At 37.0% G+C, this 20120-nt stretch overlaps 1 protein-coding gene across 1 annotated transcript in view; it reads right to left on the reverse strand.

The window, feature by feature from the left end:
- The window catches only part of PKD1L1 (polycystin 1 like 1, transient receptor potential channel interacting), a 172752-nt gene that overhangs the window by 50428 nt on the left and 102204 nt on the right, over positions 1-20120 (reverse strand). Inside the window, exons 29-34 of the mRNA XM_077157478.1 lie at positions 10739-10839; positions 9384-9576; positions 7934-8017; positions 5653-5860; positions 2381-2487; positions 1330-1546 (exon numbers count right to left, since the gene is read on the reverse strand). Coding sequence (XP_077013593.1) covers positions 1330-1546; positions 2381-2487; positions 5653-5860; positions 7934-8017; positions 9384-9576; positions 10739-10839 — 910 coding nt within the window. The remainder of the gene's footprint in view (positions 1-1329; positions 1547-2380; positions 2488-5652; positions 5861-7933; positions 8018-9383; positions 9577-10738; positions 10840-20120) is intronic.

Genomic DNA, 20120 nt, shown 5'->3' on the forward strand with positions numbered 1-20120 from the left:
GTGTATCCTAGAAAAGCCATGCTTTAATCCTAATCAATTTTGTGGGAGCAACCATTTCTTCTAATCCCTATTTAGTACTTTAAGTCAGAAATTTGATTAGGTTACCTCCACGGGGATGTGATTCACCCAGTTGTGGATATTAACTCTTGAATAGAGGAGATATAACTTCACCCATTCCTTGGGTGAAGGAATCAAAGTCTTGATTACTTTTCTGGAATCCTTTAAAAGATGAAGAGAGCAGCAGAGACACAAGAATGATAGAGTCCACCAGCCACTGACCTTTGGAGATGAAGGAGAATGCCCCTGGGGAGCTTCATGAAGCAAGAGGCTGGAGAGGAAGCTAGAAGACATCGCCATGTTCTCCATGTTCCTTTCCAATTAAGAGAGAAACCCTGGATGTCATCAGCCTTTCTTGAGTGATTGTAACCTCCTGTTGGTGCCTTAATCTGGACATTTTTATAGATTTGGTTTAAGGGACATTTTCTTTTCTTTCGAACTATAAACTAGCTACTTATTAAATTTCCCTTTATAGAAGCCATTCTATTTCTGGTATATTGCATTTGGCAGCTAGCAAACTAGAACAGTAGTGTACATACACACAATGGAATATTATTCAGCTATAAAAAGGAATGGAGTTCTGATACATGCAATAAAATGGATGAACCTTGAAGATATCATGTTTAGTGAAAAACACCAGACACAAAAGGACAAATATTCTATGATAGCATTAGTATGAAATAGTTAGAGTACGCAAACTCACAAAGTCAGAATCTAGAATATAGGTTACCAGAGGACGAACTGGGGACAGAGAATAGGGAGTTGATGCTCAATTGGTACAGAGTTTCTGTTTGGGGTGATGTAAAAATTTTGGTAATGGATGGTGTTGATGGTACAACAACATTGTGAATGTAATTAACAACACTGAATTGTGTTTTTGAATGTGGTTAAAGGTAAATTTTAGATTCTATATGTTAACAGAATGAAAATAAAAAAAAAAAACTATTGGACTGTATAACACAGTGAACCATAATACAAACTATCTACAAATATTATTTCACCACCTGTAACAAAGTCAGTACATTAATGTAAAGTGCTAATAATAGGGGAAACTGTGTGTATTGGGGGGGGGTGTATATGGGAACTCTGTGTTTTCTGCATGATCTTTCAGTAAATCTAAAACGCCTCTAATAAAAAGTATCAAAATAAAATAAGATAAAAATGTTAAATAGATTCAAGAGGAAGTAAGAGAGAAAAAAAAATTAACTACAGTGAGAGTAGCAGGACCACAGTCTGCATGTTAGATGAGTGAGTGGTGAGGAGCCCACCTACCTTTCGGAAGCTGAGGCCGCCGCGTAGACAAACAAGCTCCCGCTCCACTCGCCCAACGCTGTGGCTCACTGCCAGCCAGCACTCGGCAGGGAAGTACCAGCTCTGCCCGGTGCACAGCTCTCTCACCATCACATGGCTCACGTACCAGTCAGGAGAGGGACCACAGCTGTTGTGCCATAGGCGGATCTTCTGAAGAGGGCCCAGATGCTCAGGAACACTGGGGACACACACAGAGCATTGTGTCAGTCAGATGCATGGGATTTTGGGGGTCCTTGGGAAACAGAGTCATCCTGACTCTTGTCCTTAAGACACAATGGACATATAAAGAAATAATTATTATGCAGAATGACATGTGAAGGTCCTTTGGAACATGCAGGAGTGGCTAAGCTGATTAGAAGCCCCCTTCTAATAATTTAATAGCAGATTTTTTAGAGCAGAGTAGAGCACAGGGACTGTACACAGAGGGGTTTCACACCTATTGGAAAACCAGTAGGTTTGACCAAACTCAATAAAATCTCATTCATTTATATGGATCGGGCTTGGATGAGTCTGAAGTTAACTTTTACTCTATTTATGAAGACACAATAATCTTGAAATATTATAAACAAAATTTTCCAGAGGAAAAAATGCTCAGTTCAGTACTGCCCTATTTTATGAAAACATTAGGTGCTTGCAATCTTGGCAAATTATCTCTCTTTCTCCAACCCCACCACCTTTGTATTGTCATGTGCCCTTGCTTGTCCAAATTTGGAAAGAACCTAATTTATTTAAGCAGGTTTAAAAAGACACAGAAAACCCCATGATGATGAACTTTATTAGCATATAGAATCAATAAATTTCTTTCTCTCCCTCCCTCCTTCCCATAAACATACTATTCATTCTACTTCAAATAACAAACTCAAGAAATACTTTACAAAATTTTATGTAAATTGATGCTCCCCATTAGAAACTAATGCTATGCATTTCTACATTTTTGCATTTGTAATAAGCCTACACTAATTCTGACTGGCCTCTCTTTCCCAAACTAGGTAGTCAAAATATTTCAAAATACCTTAGTATAAACGTATGTCTGGAATTCCTTTCAAACAGAGATTTCTCTGGACAATAGAGTTCTTTGGTTTCAGAAAGTCCATTTTCACCACATAAAACCATGTAAACCTCACAAAACAAAGACATGGGGATAAGAGTTCAAGATGTTTAGCGCAAGAAACCAAATGACACTAGGGCAGGGGCTCCCTTGGATAGTGCTCCTAATGTCCCAACCTTCCAAAAACCACCCTTAAAAGCATTGTGTGTCCCAGCAGCAAGTCTATTCAGTCACCCACCATAGGAGAGAGCTCTGGAGAAGGCTCCAGAAGAGGTGCCGAGTAGAATTGGTTAATTTTTCATTTATTTTATCTAGAAAAGGTAAAACCCACTAAGATTTTCTAGGACCTTTGTTCCTCTCATACAGGCAAGTAAACACAACGGTGGAACACAACGGACCATCTTCCTCCCTTCAAATGGGCAGGGAAAGAGTGGAGGAAGTCTGTTGGGTATCAAAGTTGGGTGGGGAACCCTGGAGGGCAGGCTACATCCATAGTTCCAGGAGACACGCCCTGTAATGCATGTTTACTGTCTGGGGCTGGGATTGTCATGCCTTATTGGTGTTTTTTATTGTACATAAATTTACAATTTTGATGTAGTGTGTGTATCAATCTTTCTTTAGAGAATATACTTGTGGTAGTTAGATTCAGTTGTCAACTTGGCCAGGTGAAGATGCCTAGCTATATTGCTGTGGACATGAGCCAATGGTATGTGAAACTCATCTGCTGCTGATTACATCTGCAGTTGGCTAGGAGGTGAGCTTGTTGCAATGAATGATATTTGACATAATTGGCTGGTGCTTAAATGAGAGCACAATACAGCACAGCCCAAGCAGCTCAGCATACGTCATCTCAGCACTTGCAGCTCAGCCCAGACCTTTGGAGATGCAGAAAGAAATCACCCCGGGGAAAGTTGTTGGAACCTAGAGGCCTGGAGAGAAGGCCAACAGAGATCACCCTGTGCCTTCCCATGTTAATAAAGAACCTCCGTTGAAAGTTAGTTGCCTTTCCTCTGAAGAACTAATGAAATAAATCCCCCTTTATTGAAAGCCAATCTGTCTCTGGTGTGTTGCATTCCGGCAGCTAGCAAACTAGAACAGTACTTATTTCTTGTTTTTGAAATCCTTCCCCATCCCAATGTATGTATTTTCTTTGAGTAGTTTTAAATTTTGCTTTTCATATTTAAGTCTCTAATCTTCTGGAGTTTATTTTTGTGTTATAACATGAAATAAAGATCCAATGTTACCTTTTTCTGCAAGGTCAGTCATTACCCCAAAGCATACTATTGAATGGTCCAGCCCTTCCCCTTTGGTTTGCGAGGCCTCATTACGTGCCAGGGTTGGTCCTGGGATCAGGGATCTATTCTGTGTACCTATTGGTCTGTCTCCTGATAATGCTACATTCTCTTAACAACAGTTTCAAAATAAGCTTGCTGGGATAGCACCCTGCTTTGTTTTTTAGAGTTGGCATGAATATTCTTGGAACGTTGCTCTTCAGTTTTTCTGGAGTCAATTTTTCAAGTTCCACAAAACATGTTCCTGGGATTTTGATTGGCATTTCATTCAACTGAATCTCTTTACAACTTTGTTTCTCACCCATAAAATGGATATATTAATAGAGCTTATAGGGTTTTTAAGGTTTAATAGGATGCCATATAGTAAAATCCCAATTTGTGTCAGCTACTGCTATTATTAGCTCTAGATTTATAAATAAACTTTGGGAATATTAATAAATGAAAATTAGTTTTTCCCACCCATGAATATATAGCTATTTATTTGGATCTCTTTATATATACTTGATCATTTTCTCTATGATGGTCTTATATGTATTTGCTAGATTTATTTCTAGACACCTCATCATTTTAAAGTTGTGATGAAGTAGGTTTTGCATTCTAGTACATATTCTAAATGGTTACTGCTGTTTTATGTTTTTATCTCAATCACATATCCATCAATTTTGCTACATTTTCTTATTTGTTCTAATTGACTGAAGATTCTCTTGCATTTCCTAGGTACACAATCACATTACCTGCAAATAGCAATTCCTGCCTTTCACCTTCCAAACCTTACACTTTTGTTTAGTTTTCTTGTTTTACTCCCATCACTGGGGTTCAATGTGATGTACAATGATAAATAGTAATGAGTGCATACAACCCTTAGAAATTGTCTAAAGTTTCACAATTAAACATAATGGTTGCTGCTAAGGTAAATATCCTTTGTTACATTAAGGATATCCCCTTCTATATGCATTGTCTGTGAAAAAAAATTTAACAACATTAGAATATTTATGAATATAGCTGATAGAATGGGCTTATAATAAGTAAAAACTACACAAGCTTTAAAAAACACACTGTGCCCCCACTGTCTTCTGACGCCATCATAACCTGTCTTACCCCAACCCCTCCATTCACCTTTCCCTCAACTAGTCCCCCTTCTCCACACTCCCAAGCCTGCTTGCTCTCTTTTGCGATGGATTCTATTGCTTTGGTATTATAACTAAGAAACAGATGATTCCCTCCAGAAATAGGGGAATAAATTTGAATTACACACAAAACTCTTTTGTCAGAAAGAACTCTGTGTAGGCTTTGTGTCAGCATGCCTCTGCTTTGCCTTTTCTGTGACATCTCTGACCAGGGCTTCAGTTTCTGCCCAGACGAACTTCACGTCTGTAACCTACCCTTGTGTAGGTTACTCACACTTGAATCAGATACTAGACTATCTCCTTTGTCTTCCTTCCAATTTGATAGTAAATCCACCCCATCTACTTCATATTCCATCAGCCCCTCTGGGAAATTTTTCTTTAGCTCCAAGCCCCAACTCGTCCAAGCCCCTGCCTCTCCCCAGAGTTGGTCTGGAAAATTCTTACCCCTTTCTCCCTAGATCTACCTCTGGGTAGTAGGTAATGGATTAACATTAAATCAGAAGAGTATAACTGGGTTCTCAAAATTCCACTGAGACACAGAACTAATTGTTACAAGGTGCCTTTAATAGTGAAGGCACAGGAAGAAGACAGGATTTGACCTGGCAGCTTTGAAGAAGTAGGGGACTCCTGCTTTCTGCTCTTATAGATATGCAGGCGGAGGGAGAATGCAGTGATAAGGACAAGTAAGTGCTACTTCAGTACTAAGATGGAATCGGTTATGAGAGAAAACAACCCTGCATTTCTGGCTCCATCACTCACGTTCATCAACACCCTTAACAAAGGGCCAAGCTGTTTCTCTCAAGCTCTTCATGATTACCTTTGCAGTAAGCTGGGATGGAGCCCGAAAGCCTGTGTCAATAATGACTGCGTACAGCTGCTGATCTGATGGAGTGTTTTCTTGTAGAAAAATGTAACCCATTTTTTGTTTTGCACGACGATCTACACATTTGCTTTGAGTAACCAAAAATGCATACAGCATCATTAAAATCACAATAAAAATACTGGGAAGCAGGTTTTCTGTGCGGCTATAAATAAAAGGAGAGGAATAAAAAGGAAATTACTCATGAAAATGTATATTCAGAAAAGACTGACACTCCCCACCCCATTCTCAGCCCCACCACCACACACACACACACACACACACACACACACACACATACACTCACACGCCCCCTCTGACCTTCACTGATATGTTTTTGAGCTTTCATTTTGTAACTGGAAGAGAAGAGTTTATTTTATTGAAGCAAGTGGACTGGAAAGTAAAGATGGAGGGAATGGAGTAGAGTGGCATCTGACCCCTCTGGGCATCTGGAAGAGGGTGCTAGATGCTGAGTTAAGAGGACTTTGGAAAATACAGAGCTGCTCTGCAGTCCAGGTGACCTTGAGAACACAAACTCTGGAATCAAAGAGGATTTGTGAAGAACCTAGCCTACATCTCTGAAAGCTGAGCTATCTTGGACCAATCACCTCATCTCTTGGAGAAACTTTCTTTGTAAAATATAGAAAAGTATACTAATTTCACCAAATTATAATAAAAATATACTAATATAACACACATAAAATGCTTCAAACATACAGGTGCAATAAATGTTCCCTCCATTCCCTACCTCCTTTCTTTCCCTCTCAGCAGAACAAGACTATCAGATGTTACTGGTACCCAGCCTCTGTATCAGGTGGAGAGGGGGCCACTTTGTTGTGTACATGCAGGTTTTACTCACATCCTGTTCCCAAGTACCAAGCCTGGGTTGTGGAACAAATAATGGAAACCCTGCAGACTCACAGAATGGGCCTCTCATCAGGTCACTTCTGTAGGGACACTAACTCTGATAAGGCATTCTGATTGGAACCAAGTCTTGGGGACATTTGATGGAATGTCAAGGGGTAAGCTTTGGGTGCCCACAGTGCATGGGAATGCTGTCCTCCTTTTCCCTGCCCAGCTTGACTCCATCTGAAGGTTGGGCTCTGGTCTGGTTTTTTTTTTTTTTTTTTTTTCCTGCCTGATACTTCATCTTACCCCAAGAACAGTGCCTTGTTCCCATCACCCTGGCAGGGCACTCACAGATTCCTTAGCTTTAGCCTGATCTTCTTAGGATTGTATCAAGCCTGTGGAATGTTTTGGATTCTGGACAGATCTCTTGAATGTTATTGCTCATGCATGACTTCTAGTGTTGCATTTGTCTGGATGTCCCCCACCATGAGGTCCCACTCAGTGGTTACATCCTATTGGTATTAATGCCTGCTTGAAACTATAGTTGAATTTGCCATACTCTGAGTCCTTCACGATGACTGGATTGTTTGTAATCTCATGGGGTCAGCAATCTTTAGCATGCATGATTAATGCCTTATTTTCTAATTAGCTGATCCATTAACCTAGTCTACAAAGAACCAACTCTCTGATGATTTATTAAATAATAAAGTAAGGCAGAGTTCCCTACTAATAAATATAAGGAAGAAAAACAACATTCAATGCTCACCAAAAAATGTAGATTCTGCCAGTGATATTCATTCAGTAAATATTTGTTAAGTATCTGCTATGATCCAAGTTTAGACTAAGTGTGGGTTACATTGCTGAATATGATGGAGGTTTCTGCTCTCAAGGAAATGATACTTTATTCACATATATTACATAATCTCAATAAATTTGTTCTTATAAAACAATGGCTATAAAAATAGGGTGAATTTTAAATTTATGATATGAAATGAGATACATTTGAGAGAGAAAGAGGGAGCCATTAATACTTAGGTTTTGGTGATAGGCATAAACCAGGACAGGCAAATCAGGCATTAGAGTTAACATAGGTATTGACCCAATCAATAACAAGTGACCAAATTCACAGTGAATGAAAGCTAAACTTAGAAGAAAGAAAATTACGTTGATTTTCTTGTATTATGCAGCTCCTGTCAGTGAATTTAAGTGCAAAGAGACTGATATAGATAGATAATTATATAATATTTAAAGACAATTATCTACTAATATGAGTATTCCAAAAAATAAGATAAGTATCATAGATTAAAAGTATCTGCTGAATTAAATTTGGGCATACTGAGTGGTAGTAGTACAAATAAAATTATATTTTCATTTAGAAAATGGAACTTACCTCTGCAACTCGGAAATGTCACTCATTTTAAAAGTTGCATTCAGCTTTCTTCTCAGGACTGTGTATTCTGCGAGGCGATTATAGCTAGGAGAGAAATGCTGATTAGGAAAGCCAAATGTGTGGGAACAACGGCTGTTTACAATGCACTGATGTGTTGGCTGAGAGGAGTATGAAAAGGAAGACAGATTCCGAACTATAACTTTATGATTTAGACTTAGTTTAAGCTTAGCTACAACCTAAGTTAGAGCTGAGGGACTCTGTTTTGATGTTATACTAGACATCTGGTATACCAGTCCTCTGGTCTTGGAGCTGGAGTTTCCACCTAGGCTGTCCTCTCACTAATCATTCTCCCTCTTGACTTAATACCAAATCACATACATCTCTATTATAAGCCTTTAGAATTAGAGTGTCTCAGGTGCAAATCATAGCCTAGCTGCGGGCTATGCCAACTAGTTAAGCTCTGAAGGCTTTGTCCTTTGTCCTAAATGCCAGTCCCCAACGTTCCAAGATCCCGTAATTGGTAGCTATGAACATTGCAACCACCATCAAATCCGTAATGTTTTGATAAAACCTATCTTCTACCTCATTATCTTGTGAACAACATAAATGTTAAATGGTTTATGTACTACACTGATATATAATATGATCTGTACATAGTTGACTGCTAACAGGCAACCACAAAATGCAATTCTTTATGGCTTAACTTTACTTAAGAAGGAAATGACTATTTCTATTCCTAAACATGCATCTTATTCATTATTATAATGAATAGGTAATGACACAAAAATGAATGACCTAGCTTCTAGTAGAATTGTCAGTTTTGCATTTACATAGTAAAGAATTTCTAATTTAGTGACATGTCTAATAACTTAAAATTTCTTGAGAAGTTTGTTCATTAGTCTACACAGAGATTTTTCTTATACCATAAAATTCTCCTTCACAACCATGCCATGAAGTGGACTTCTCTACAGATGAAGAAGTGGGGTGCAGGGTGGAAAACGGTGGGAACAGAATTTCTCTGTTTGTCTTGCTTGACCACAAACTGCCCACTCCTAAAAAGTTATTAGGACTTCAGAATAATAGAACCAGTCAGTCCCGAGTACTAGCATTCATCTACTGATTCATCCATTCGACAGATATTTGCTAAACATCTGGTACAAACCAGTTACCACAGAGAGGACTTGGGTGCAAAGAGAATTTAAAACTAGACAATGCTCCTTGGAAGTCTCAACAGAGTAGGAGAAACAAGATTTACGGACCAAAAATGACAATAGAAGGGAATGAAAGGCACAAGCTGTTGGAATTATACAACCCAAAATTGCTTCAGTTTTTTATAGGAGGACCAGATTCAGGGAAGGCTTCAGGTGCTGGGCCAATTGCAAAAAATATATATATATATATATAGTCACTTACTAAAAACCCAAATTCTTTCTTATTATTATGTCTATACCTGCAGTTAACTTTTTCTGGAGATGTTCCTGGTTGTGGAGAGAAGCTTTCAGATGTCCACTCTCTCTTATCCCTCACCAGGCATTGGATGCACTGAAAATGTACTGTATAGTTCACTTCTTTAGCTAAATATTTGTTTGGAGGTTTTCTGTCATAGTCAGCATCTAATAAGGCTAAATAACCTGGGCTGGCAACTGAAAATAGAAAAAAATTAAGTAAATAAACACCCCTGAAGTTTGCAAAAATGCATAATACATTCCACAGAGTAAAACAGATGGGTGGGGATGAGGAGTGGGAAATAGGCAGGGATTGAAAGACCACATGTTCCAGGAGCATTTAAATTGTGAGCTAAATATACGTAGTCAGAGCTTCTGGATGCAGATTTTCATTTAGGAATAGCAGAGTATTGGGAAGGAAAACAGTGTTTCCAAAATTTGCTTGTGTTTTCAAGTCCCTCTGAATAACTTGACTGGATCATCCAACTACCCTAATGAGGATATTATATCCTGGTATAAACATGAAAAGTAGAGACTATGGGACTGGCCCATTCATCTGACAGAATCTGACTCCTCCTTTCAGGGGTCATGACATACTGGAAATCATATGGACACATTTGTACTGATTAGTCCTATTTGAATTCACTTAAACACTTTGAGCTTCAGTTTCCTGCTTTGCAGAGGAGATTGCAGAGACTCAGGTCATAAGGAACCAGAACAGACTGTTAGTAGGGGTGATCCCAAAACTGAATATCTATCTGCTAACCCTGGGGCCAACAGCTGTCTGCTGTACCATAACCATATCATCTCAATTTATCTCAACCTGTTATCTCTGTTTATACCTGAAGGACAAAGAAAGCCCAGGACCTCCCATAGGGAAAATTTGATGTGCTATAGGAACAGAGACGCCTAATTATTCTAGGGTCAAGGAAGAACTGCCAAAGGAGGAAGTTGTGTTCTGAAGATTAGCAGAAGTTAGTGTGATGAAAGAAAAAGGAGGGCACTTCGACATGATGGCAGCATGTACAGCAGCAAAAGTGCAGGAAAAGCACGGTCGGGGTAATGGGTGAAGGGGCTCTGGAATGGATGTAACTGGAACGCAGCTGGCAGAGAATGAGAAGTGTTTTGTGAATAGTAAACATATCCCCTACATTTACTTCATAACAAGGACCATAATTCATTGTTTAATTTTCATATTTCTTTTCTATTATTAACCACAGTTTGAATATAAGCTGTCAAAGAAATTATATTGATGTTTTCATCATGAATAAAATAAATGTTGCTACCTGATACAAATGTAATAGCAGACATTTTCATCACATAAACAGAAAGGAAATTAAAAGATCTCTTTTCCACTGACCTTGCAGTGAAATAGCAGGTATATAAATCTGCACAATTTGTTCATCCCAGAAATAGATCTGTCTCACAAGAAAGTCAGAAGGAGTAGGTTTTTTGGAGAATCTAGGAGAAAAAAAATGTGGTGATATCTTAGGTTGGCTTTATTTATTCCAAAGATTTCAGCCATACAATTTTGTGCCAAACATTCTTTTCACTATAAAGAAGCAGTCCAGGAATAAAAGGAGTCAATATTCTGCTATACCAATTGGGTCATATAATAAAACTTCTACAGAGAACTTTTCATTCCTAATTTCATTAAAAAAACAACACACATATCAGGAAACAATAAGAACAATAAAAACCACCACAGATTTAGAAATAAAAGAAATGGCAAAGAGAATTGTGGAAGATGGAGGAATAGGAATCTCCAGGAATCAGTTCCTCCACAAAACAACTATTGAAATAGTTAACTATACTGAATTAACTATATCGAAATGGCAGAGTCTAGTGGAACACTGAATAGTATCCAGGAAAGAGGTGGAGGAAAAGGCTGGTAAATTGTAGTAAATATTGGTGAATTTCAACCTTTGTGGAGTGGCTACCACCTCCCAACCCCCAGCAATGGCTCCTGGCTCAGCTTGTTGGTGCCAGGATGGGCTACAGGAGTCTAGTCACCCAAAATCTGGGGGTGTTGTGGTCTGACTAATGATCACTCCTTTGCCAGCTACTTCAGATCACTGGGGTGGGGGGCAGCATTGATGGCCATTGTTCCAACCTCCTTTTATGAAACAGCAGAGGAAGTTTAAAGAGGCAATACTCATTTTTTTTTTCTTGTCTTTTTCTATTCTGTGTTTGGGAGAAAAAAAATAGTTTGGAAAAGTCACAAATTGATGACTCCAAACCTCAACAATAATAATGATAAAAAAGATTAACAACAACAGCAAATAAACATTAGCCATCCAGAGGAATAGGAGAATTGTATTTCCAGAGTTATAACAACATAGTAACCAGAATGTCCAGTTATCAACAAAAAAAATTATGAAACAGATGAAGAAACAGGAAAGTATGGCCTAATCACAGGAAAAAATGCCATAAATCATCTTTGAGGAAGCTTATACATTGGAACCATTCGTCAAAAATTTTGCATCAACTTAAGTATATTTAAGGAGCTAAAAGAATACGTAACAAAAAATTAAAGGCAACTGGAAAAACATCTGAAGAAAATTGAGATGGAAATTATAAAAAAGGAACTGAACAGTAAGTTTGGACCTGCAAAGTATAGTAATTGAAGTGAAACACTCATTAGATAGATTCAACAGAAGATTTTAATGGACAAAAGAAAGAATCCGTGAATTTGAAGACAATACTATCAAAATTGTTGTCCAGTGTGAGGAGCAGAAATAAAAAAATAACAACAACAACAAAAATAACAGTGCCTGAGGGATCTGTGGAACAGTACCAAGTATACAATATACACATCACTGGAGCTCTAGAAGAACAAGAGAAAGAGAGAAGTTTGCATAAAAAGCATTTGAATATATAATGGCCCAAACTTCACCAGTCTGATGGTAGACATGAATATACATATCCAAGAAGCTCAATGAACTCCAAGCAGGATAGACTCTCCAAGAGGTTTACACCAAGATATATTATAGCACGATTGTAAAAATCCAAAAACAAAGGGAGGGTTTTGAAAGTAACAAGAAAGAGGCAACTTGTCATGAACAAGGGGTCCCCATATGAATAATAGAAGATTTCTTACTTGAAACCACTGGGACCAGATGACAGTGGAGTGGCATATTTAAAGTCTTTAAAGAAAAAAGTACTAACCAAGAAAATGTGTCCATATGTGACAAAATTATCTCTCAAAAATGAAGGAGAAGTTAAGATGTTTACAGATAAAAAAGTTGAAAAAGATTATTACCAGAAGACCTATCCTATAAGAAAAGCAAAAGGTAGTCCTTCAGGCTGAAATAAAAGGATAATAGGTAGTAACTCAAAGCCAGAATAAGAAATAAAGAACAATGGTGAAGATAACTACATAGGAAAACACATAATTCTGTATTACTGTACTTTTGGTTTATAATTGCTCCCCCTACATGAATTAACAGGCAAATGTATACATTAACATTTTGAATCTATGTTAATTGGTATACAATGTATAAAGATACAATCTGAGTCAATGATAACTTAAAGGAGGAGGAATGGAGATATATATAGGGGTAGAGAGTTTGTATACTACTGAATAAGTTGGTACTAGTTGGACTAGGTTATTATTAGTTTAAGATTTCTCTGTAATCATAAAGGTAACACTAAAAAAATTTAAAATACAGAAAAAAGGAAGAAGGTAATCAAGATGGTACACTCCAAAAAAGCAAGTAAATACACTGAAAACCAATAATGGAGAAATTAAGGAACTAACAACATTGAAGCCATACAGAAAGCCAATAGCTAAATTGCAGAAGTAAGTCCTTCCTCCTTAGTTATTATCTTAAATGTCAATGGAGTATACTCCCCTATAAAAAGGCAGAGATTTACATTTTGGATGAGAAAGCACACTCATAACACATCTATACGCTGTCTACAAGAGGCTCACTTTAGGTACAAAATAAAAAAGGTTAAATGTAAAAGACTGGATAAAGATATTCCACTCAAATGGCACCAGAAGAGAGGCAGAGTGACTATATTTTTGTTATACAAAATATACTTTAAGTCAAAAGATATTACAAGAAACAAAGAAAGATATTATATATTAATAAAAGGTCTAACACAGAAAGAAGATATAACAATTATATGCATATATATGCACCTCATAGCAGAGACCCTAAAATTTGAAGTAAAAACTGACAGATTTGAAGGGAGAAATAGATAGTTTTACAATAATAGTTGTGGACTCCTATATATCACGTTCAATAATTGATAGAATGTCTAAATAGAAGATCAACATTGAGGTAGAGGATTTGAACAACCCTATTAAACAATTAGACCTAAGGGACATACATAGGACACTCCACCCAATAATAGCAGAATACATGTTCTTCTCAAGTGTACATGTAGCATTTTCCACGATGCACCATATGTTAGGCCACAAATCAAGTCTTAATAAATTTAGAAATCTTGAAATAATACAAAGTATCTTCTCAGAACACAATGGAATAAAATTATAAGTCAATAACAGAGGGAAAACTGGAAAATTTACAAATATGTGGAAATTAAGCAACACACTATTAAACAACCAATGGGTCAAAGAAGAAATCACAAAGGAACTTAGAAATCACAAATGAGATGCAGTGAAGGTAAAGCTCAGAAGGAAATTTATAGTTCTAAATGCTGATGGTAAAAAAGAAGATAGATCATAAATGAGTAAGTTAATTTCACATCTCAATAAACTACAATAAGAAGAACGAACTAAACTCAAAGTTGATAAAAGAAAAGAAATAGTGAAGATTAGATCAAAGATAAATGAAACAGACAATAGAAAAACAATAGAGAGAATCAACTAAAACAAAAGTTTTGAAAAGATCCATTAAATTGACAAACTTTTTACCAGACTGACAAAGAAAAAGTCAGAGAGAACACAAATAACTAAAATCAGGATGAAAAATGGGGCCATTGCTTCCAACCTTAAAGAAATAAAAATGATTAAAAGAGGGTATTATGAACAATTATATGCCAATAAATTATTAAACTTAGACAATACAGAAAATTCCTAGTCACAAATTATCTAATCTGACATGAGAAGAAACAGAAAATCTCAAAAGACTCATAACAAGTAAAAAGCTGAATCATTAATTAAAAACCGCCCCAAAACGAAAAATCTAGGACAAGATGATTTCACTCCTCAATTCTACCAAGAATTAAAAAAATTTAACATGAATTCTTCTCAAATTCTTCCCAAAAATGGGAAAGAAGAGATTCTTTCCTTCCTGACTCATTTTATTAGGCCAGCATTACCTTGATGCCAAAGCCAGAAAAAGGTAGCACAAGGAAAGAAAATTAGAGACCAATATCCCTTACAAATACAGATGCAAAATTCTCAGTAAAATACTAGCAAACTGAATACAGCAGTATATTAAAAGGATTATGCACCATGATCAAATGGGATTATTCCAGGAATGCAAGAATGGCTCAACATAAGAAAATCAATTAATATAACGCCACATTAGTATAACAAAGAGGAAAAAACCACACAACCATCTTGATGCAAAAAAGATGTATGACAAAATCCAATATTCTTTCATGATAAAAATACTTAAAAAATTAGGAACAGAAAGGAACTTTCTCAATATATTAAAGAGCATTTATGAAAAATCCATAGCAAATATCAAACTGATGAAAGACTGAAAGCTTTTCTTTTAAGTTCAGGACCAAGATAAGGATATCCATTGTTATCACTGTTAAAGTGTTGGCACATCTACAATGCCAATGAACTGTGATGACATCATGTAGAATGAAATAATCCAGACACAAAAGTTAACTATTGTATGATTACGCATATGTTAAATACTTATAATAAGTAATTCATAGAGACTGAAAACAGAATAGTGGTTACCAGGGGTGGGGGAAGAAAAAATGGGGAGTTATCACTAATGAGTATAAGTTTTGGTTTGAGATGATTAAAACAATCAGGAAGTAATTGTGAAAATTACACAGTATTACCAGCGTGCTTAACAGAAAAGGATTATCTGCTTAAAGTGGTTAAAATGATATATATATACACACACACACACACACACACACACACATTACTTTTTACCATAATTAAAAATAAATTAAGTATTTTAAAAGAAAAAGAGAAAGAAGCAGCAGAATTTCCTTGTGGCTAGGAAGGTGGGACACCATTGTACTTACATATAGGTTTTGTATTATTTATGTTAACCTGTTAGTGGTGTTAGGGATTCACAAATTAAGGATAGTAAACACAAAGTTAGACTAAGAAATTAGTTAGAACCAATTTACCTATTCGTGTGTGACTTAAAAGTAACTTACAATCTAAATCCTTTAAGGGAATAGATACATTTCAGATATTTAATGGCTTAGCTCATATGGCGAAACAAGAGGTACTGATGAAATGCTATGTAAAGCATGGATATCACCACTGCACAAGATATGGCCCTTGTTTATAGGTACCTTTCATTCCAGTTAAGATGCCTATGTAAAAGAACCCAGAGCAATTCAAGGGCTATAATTTTTGTCAGATATCCTAAATACATGGGAACTCAGAGAAGAAAAATGACCAAGGTCGTGCTTTCCCAACGAAAGCCTTTTGCCTATCCAGAATTATCACACTGTAAAAATAAAGTTATCAATGACTGAGAGAGTTCAAATAAAGTCGGAATTCTACTCTGGAGGTCACTCTTATGCATGCTTCGGGTAGACATTGCTACCAATTATAGTTTGACAACCCCCAACCAAAATCATTCCTGCCAATCCTAAAGAACATGTAGGGCATTATATACAATTCTACAAAGGTTCCAGGCACTAGGGTAACTTTCCAGAAACCAACAACCTCCAGATGGGTCCCTGGTCCAGATAAATCCTGAAACCTAACCCAGTCTTTTCAGAACATCAGATAGTTTCATCTCCCTACCCATATTAGTGACAGACCCTTCCAATAGCAAAAATTTAGAATTGCTGTAGCCTAACCCCCAAAGAGAGGTATGGAAAGATCAAAGGTGATGGTGGAATTATACATAGAAGATGGGACTTAAATGAATATAAATGCTGAACCATTAAATTGATATCTCTTTTAGTGTCCAGTATTTTAGAACAGCTAGAAGTAAAAACCTAAAATTGTGGAATTGTAACCCATACTAAACTCTGAAATCTGTTCTACAACTAATTGATGAGATATGCTTTAAAATTTATTCCTTTTTTGTGTGTATACATTATTTTTCACAAGAAAGAAAAAATAAACTAGTGATTTATGTTAGTACTTTTAAAGTAAGATCTGAAGAGGATCTTTTCAGTAGTCATTTATTTAGCACTTCTATGGAATTTCAGTCATAAAATGGGGCCCATGCAAGTCCCGTGAATGCAACAGTACTGAGAAATATGATTAATTTATCATCTCCTATTATGTCAATTTGAATGTATTTCCTTTTGGGAAAACAAGAAAAAAATCAAAGAATTCTGGCTAGGGTCTATACTCAGAAATAATTAGTTTCCCAAATGAGAATGCATGTATTATTACTAACAATAATACAGCTGTTTCTCACTACAATAAACACAACAGGCAGGAATCCAGTCTAAAAAACAAAGTATGGGCTTGGCTCTGGGAAGATGGCAGAATAGGATAGATTGAGTTCATTTCTGCTCCAAGGAACAGCTAGAGAAGGGATGGGAGGGCGACTGAGGCAGCGACTCTAGGGTGTAAGTGACCTAGGAGAGTTTTCCGTCAACGAGAGACAGGCCTACAAGAAATACTAAAGGGAATTCTGCTAAGTGAAAAGAAAAGACAGGAGACTTCAATACACCACTCTCCTTTACAGATAGAACAACCAGACAGAACATCAACAAGGAAATAGAGAAGTTAAACAACTTGATAAATGAATTAGATCTAACAGACATATATAGGTCATTACACCCCAAAACACGAGGGTATATATTCTTCTCTAGTGTTCATGGAACATTCTTCAGGATAGATCATGTGCTGGGGAACAAAACAGGTCTTTATAAGTTTAAAAACACTGAAATTATTCAAAGCACTTTCTCTGATCACAATGGAATTAAGCTGAATATCAATAACCAACAAAGAACAAGAACTTTCACATATATATGGAGATTAAATAACACACTCTTAAACAAGTAGTGGGCCAAAGAAGAAATTGCTAGAGAAATTAGTAGCTATCTGGAGACTAATGAAAACGAGAATACAGCATATCAAAACTTATGGGATGTGGCAAAGGCTGTGCTGAGAGGAAAATTTATTACCCTGAATGCCTATACTAAACAACAAGAATGAGAGGTGCACAGGTGGTTCAGTGGTAGAATGCTTGCCTTCCATGTGGGAGAGCCAGGTTCTATTCCTGGACCATGCACCCCCACCCCCACCCTCACCCCCCAAAAAATCAAGAAAGAGTAAAAACTGAGGACTTAACTGTTCACCTGGAGGAACTTGAAGAAAGAATAGCAAACTAACCCCAAAGCAATTAGAAGAAGAGAAATAACAAAGATTAAAGCAGTTTAAATAAATAGAACAATAGAAACAATCAGTAAAACCAAAAGTTGGGTCTTTGAAAAAACTCAGTAAAATAGACGGGCCACTAGCAAGACTGACAAAGAAAAAAAGAAAGAGGATGCAGAGAAACAAAATCAGAAATGAGAATGGGCGCATTACCACAGATGCTGAATAAATCAAAGAAATCACAAGGGAATACTATGAACAACTATATGCCAACAAACTAGACAGCTTAGATGAAATGGCCAAATTCCTGGAAACACAAACAAGCTATACTGACTCAGGAACAAATAGAAGATCTCAACAAACCAATCATAAGTAAAGAGATTGACACTATTTAACTCATTTTATGAAGCCAATATCAAAACTGGGTAGAGACGCTAAAGAAAGGAAAACTACAGGTCGATCTCCCTAATGAACATAGATGCATGAATTCTGAACAAAATACCAGCAAATCAAATCCAACAACACATTAAAAGAATTACACACCATGACCAAGTGGGGTTTAAACCAGGAACGTAAGGATGGTCAAACACAAGAAAATCAATTCATGATATACAGGATATTAACAAACTGAAAAGGAAAAATCACATGATCATCTCTATTGATGCTGAAAAAGCATTTGACAAAATTCAACATCCTTTTCTGATAAAAACAGTTCAAAAGATAGGAATCAAAGGTAACTTCCTCAATATGATAGCATGCATATATGAAAAACCGATAGCCAGCATCATACTCAATGGTGAAAGACTGAAAGCCTTCCCCCTGAGATCAGGTACAAGACAAGAATGCCCACTGTCAACACTATTAGTCAACATTATACTAACAGTTCTAGCTAGAGCAATCAGGGAGGACAAAGAAATAGAAGGCATCCAACTTGGAAAGGAAGAAGTAAAATGCTCATTATTTGCAGATGACATGATACTATACTTGGAAAATCCTGAGAAATCTACAACAAAGTTACTTGAGCTAAAAACGAAATTCAGCAAGGTGATGGGATGTAAAATTAATATGCAAAAATCAGTAATGTTTTTATACACAAGAAATGACTTGAGGAGTCAATTAAGGAAAAAAATTCCATTCAAAATAACACCTAAAAGAATCAAGTATCTATGAATGAAATTAGCTAGGCATGTAAAGGACTTGCACACAGAAAACTACAAAACATTACTAAAAGAAATCAAAGAAGATCTAATTAAATGGAAAGACATTCCTGCTCATGGAAAGGAAGGCTAAATATAGTTAAGATGTCAATTCTACCCAAATTGATCTACAGATTCAACACAGTATCAATCAAAATTCCAGCAACCTACCTTGAAGAATTGGAAAAGCTAATTACCAAATTCATCTGGAAGGGAAAGAGGCCCTGAATAGCTAAAAGCATCCTAAAAAAAAAAAAAAAAAGAATAAAGTGGAAGGATTAACACTCCCTGACTTTAAAACCTATTATAAAGCCGCAGTGGTCAAAACAGCATGATACTGGCACAAAGATAGAAGTATTGACTAATGGAATTGAATTGAGAGTGCAGAAATAGACCACCAAATTTATGGTCAACTGATATTTGACAAGGCCCCCAAATCCACTGAACTGGGACAAAATAGTCTTTTCAATAAATGGGCATGGAAGAACTGGATATCAATAGCCAAAAGAATGAAAGAGGACCCCATCTTATACCCTACACAAAAATTAGCTCAAGGTGGATGCAACACCTAATATAAGAACTAGCACCATAAAGCTTCTAGAAGAAAATGTAGGGAAACATCTTCTAGACCTTATAATAGGAGGTAGCTTCCTGAACTTAACACCCAAACCACAAGCAACAAAAGAAAAAATAGATAAATGGGAATTCCTCAAAATCAATTGCTTCTGCACCTCAAAAGACTTTGTCAAAAAAGTGAAGAGGGGACTTCCTGGAAGATGGCGGCTTAGTAAGACGCGCGGATCTTAGTTTCTTCTCCAGGACACCTACTAGGCGAGTAGAAACGATACAGAAAGCGCCCAAAGCCACAACAGAGATAAAAAAGACAGCGTACCCCATCCTGGAACGGCTGGCTGGCTGAGAGAAGCAGCTCGGGTGAGATCGCCGAGGCGCGCGGGCCTTACCGGGCGGGGTGGCAAGCGGCCGGAGTTACTCCCTTCCCCCTTCCTGGGCCGGCTGGGAGAATTGGAGAGGTGGTCCCCTGAAACCAAGGCGACTGGCGCCCACACCACGCGCAGCCCCCG

Source organism: Tamandua tetradactyla, chromosome 1 (genome assembly GCF_023851605.1).
Source record: "Tamandua tetradactyla isolate mTamTet1 chromosome 1, mTamTet1.pri, whole genome shotgun sequence".
NCBI lineage: Eukaryota > Metazoa > Chordata > Mammalia > Pilosa > Myrmecophagidae > Tamandua > Tamandua tetradactyla.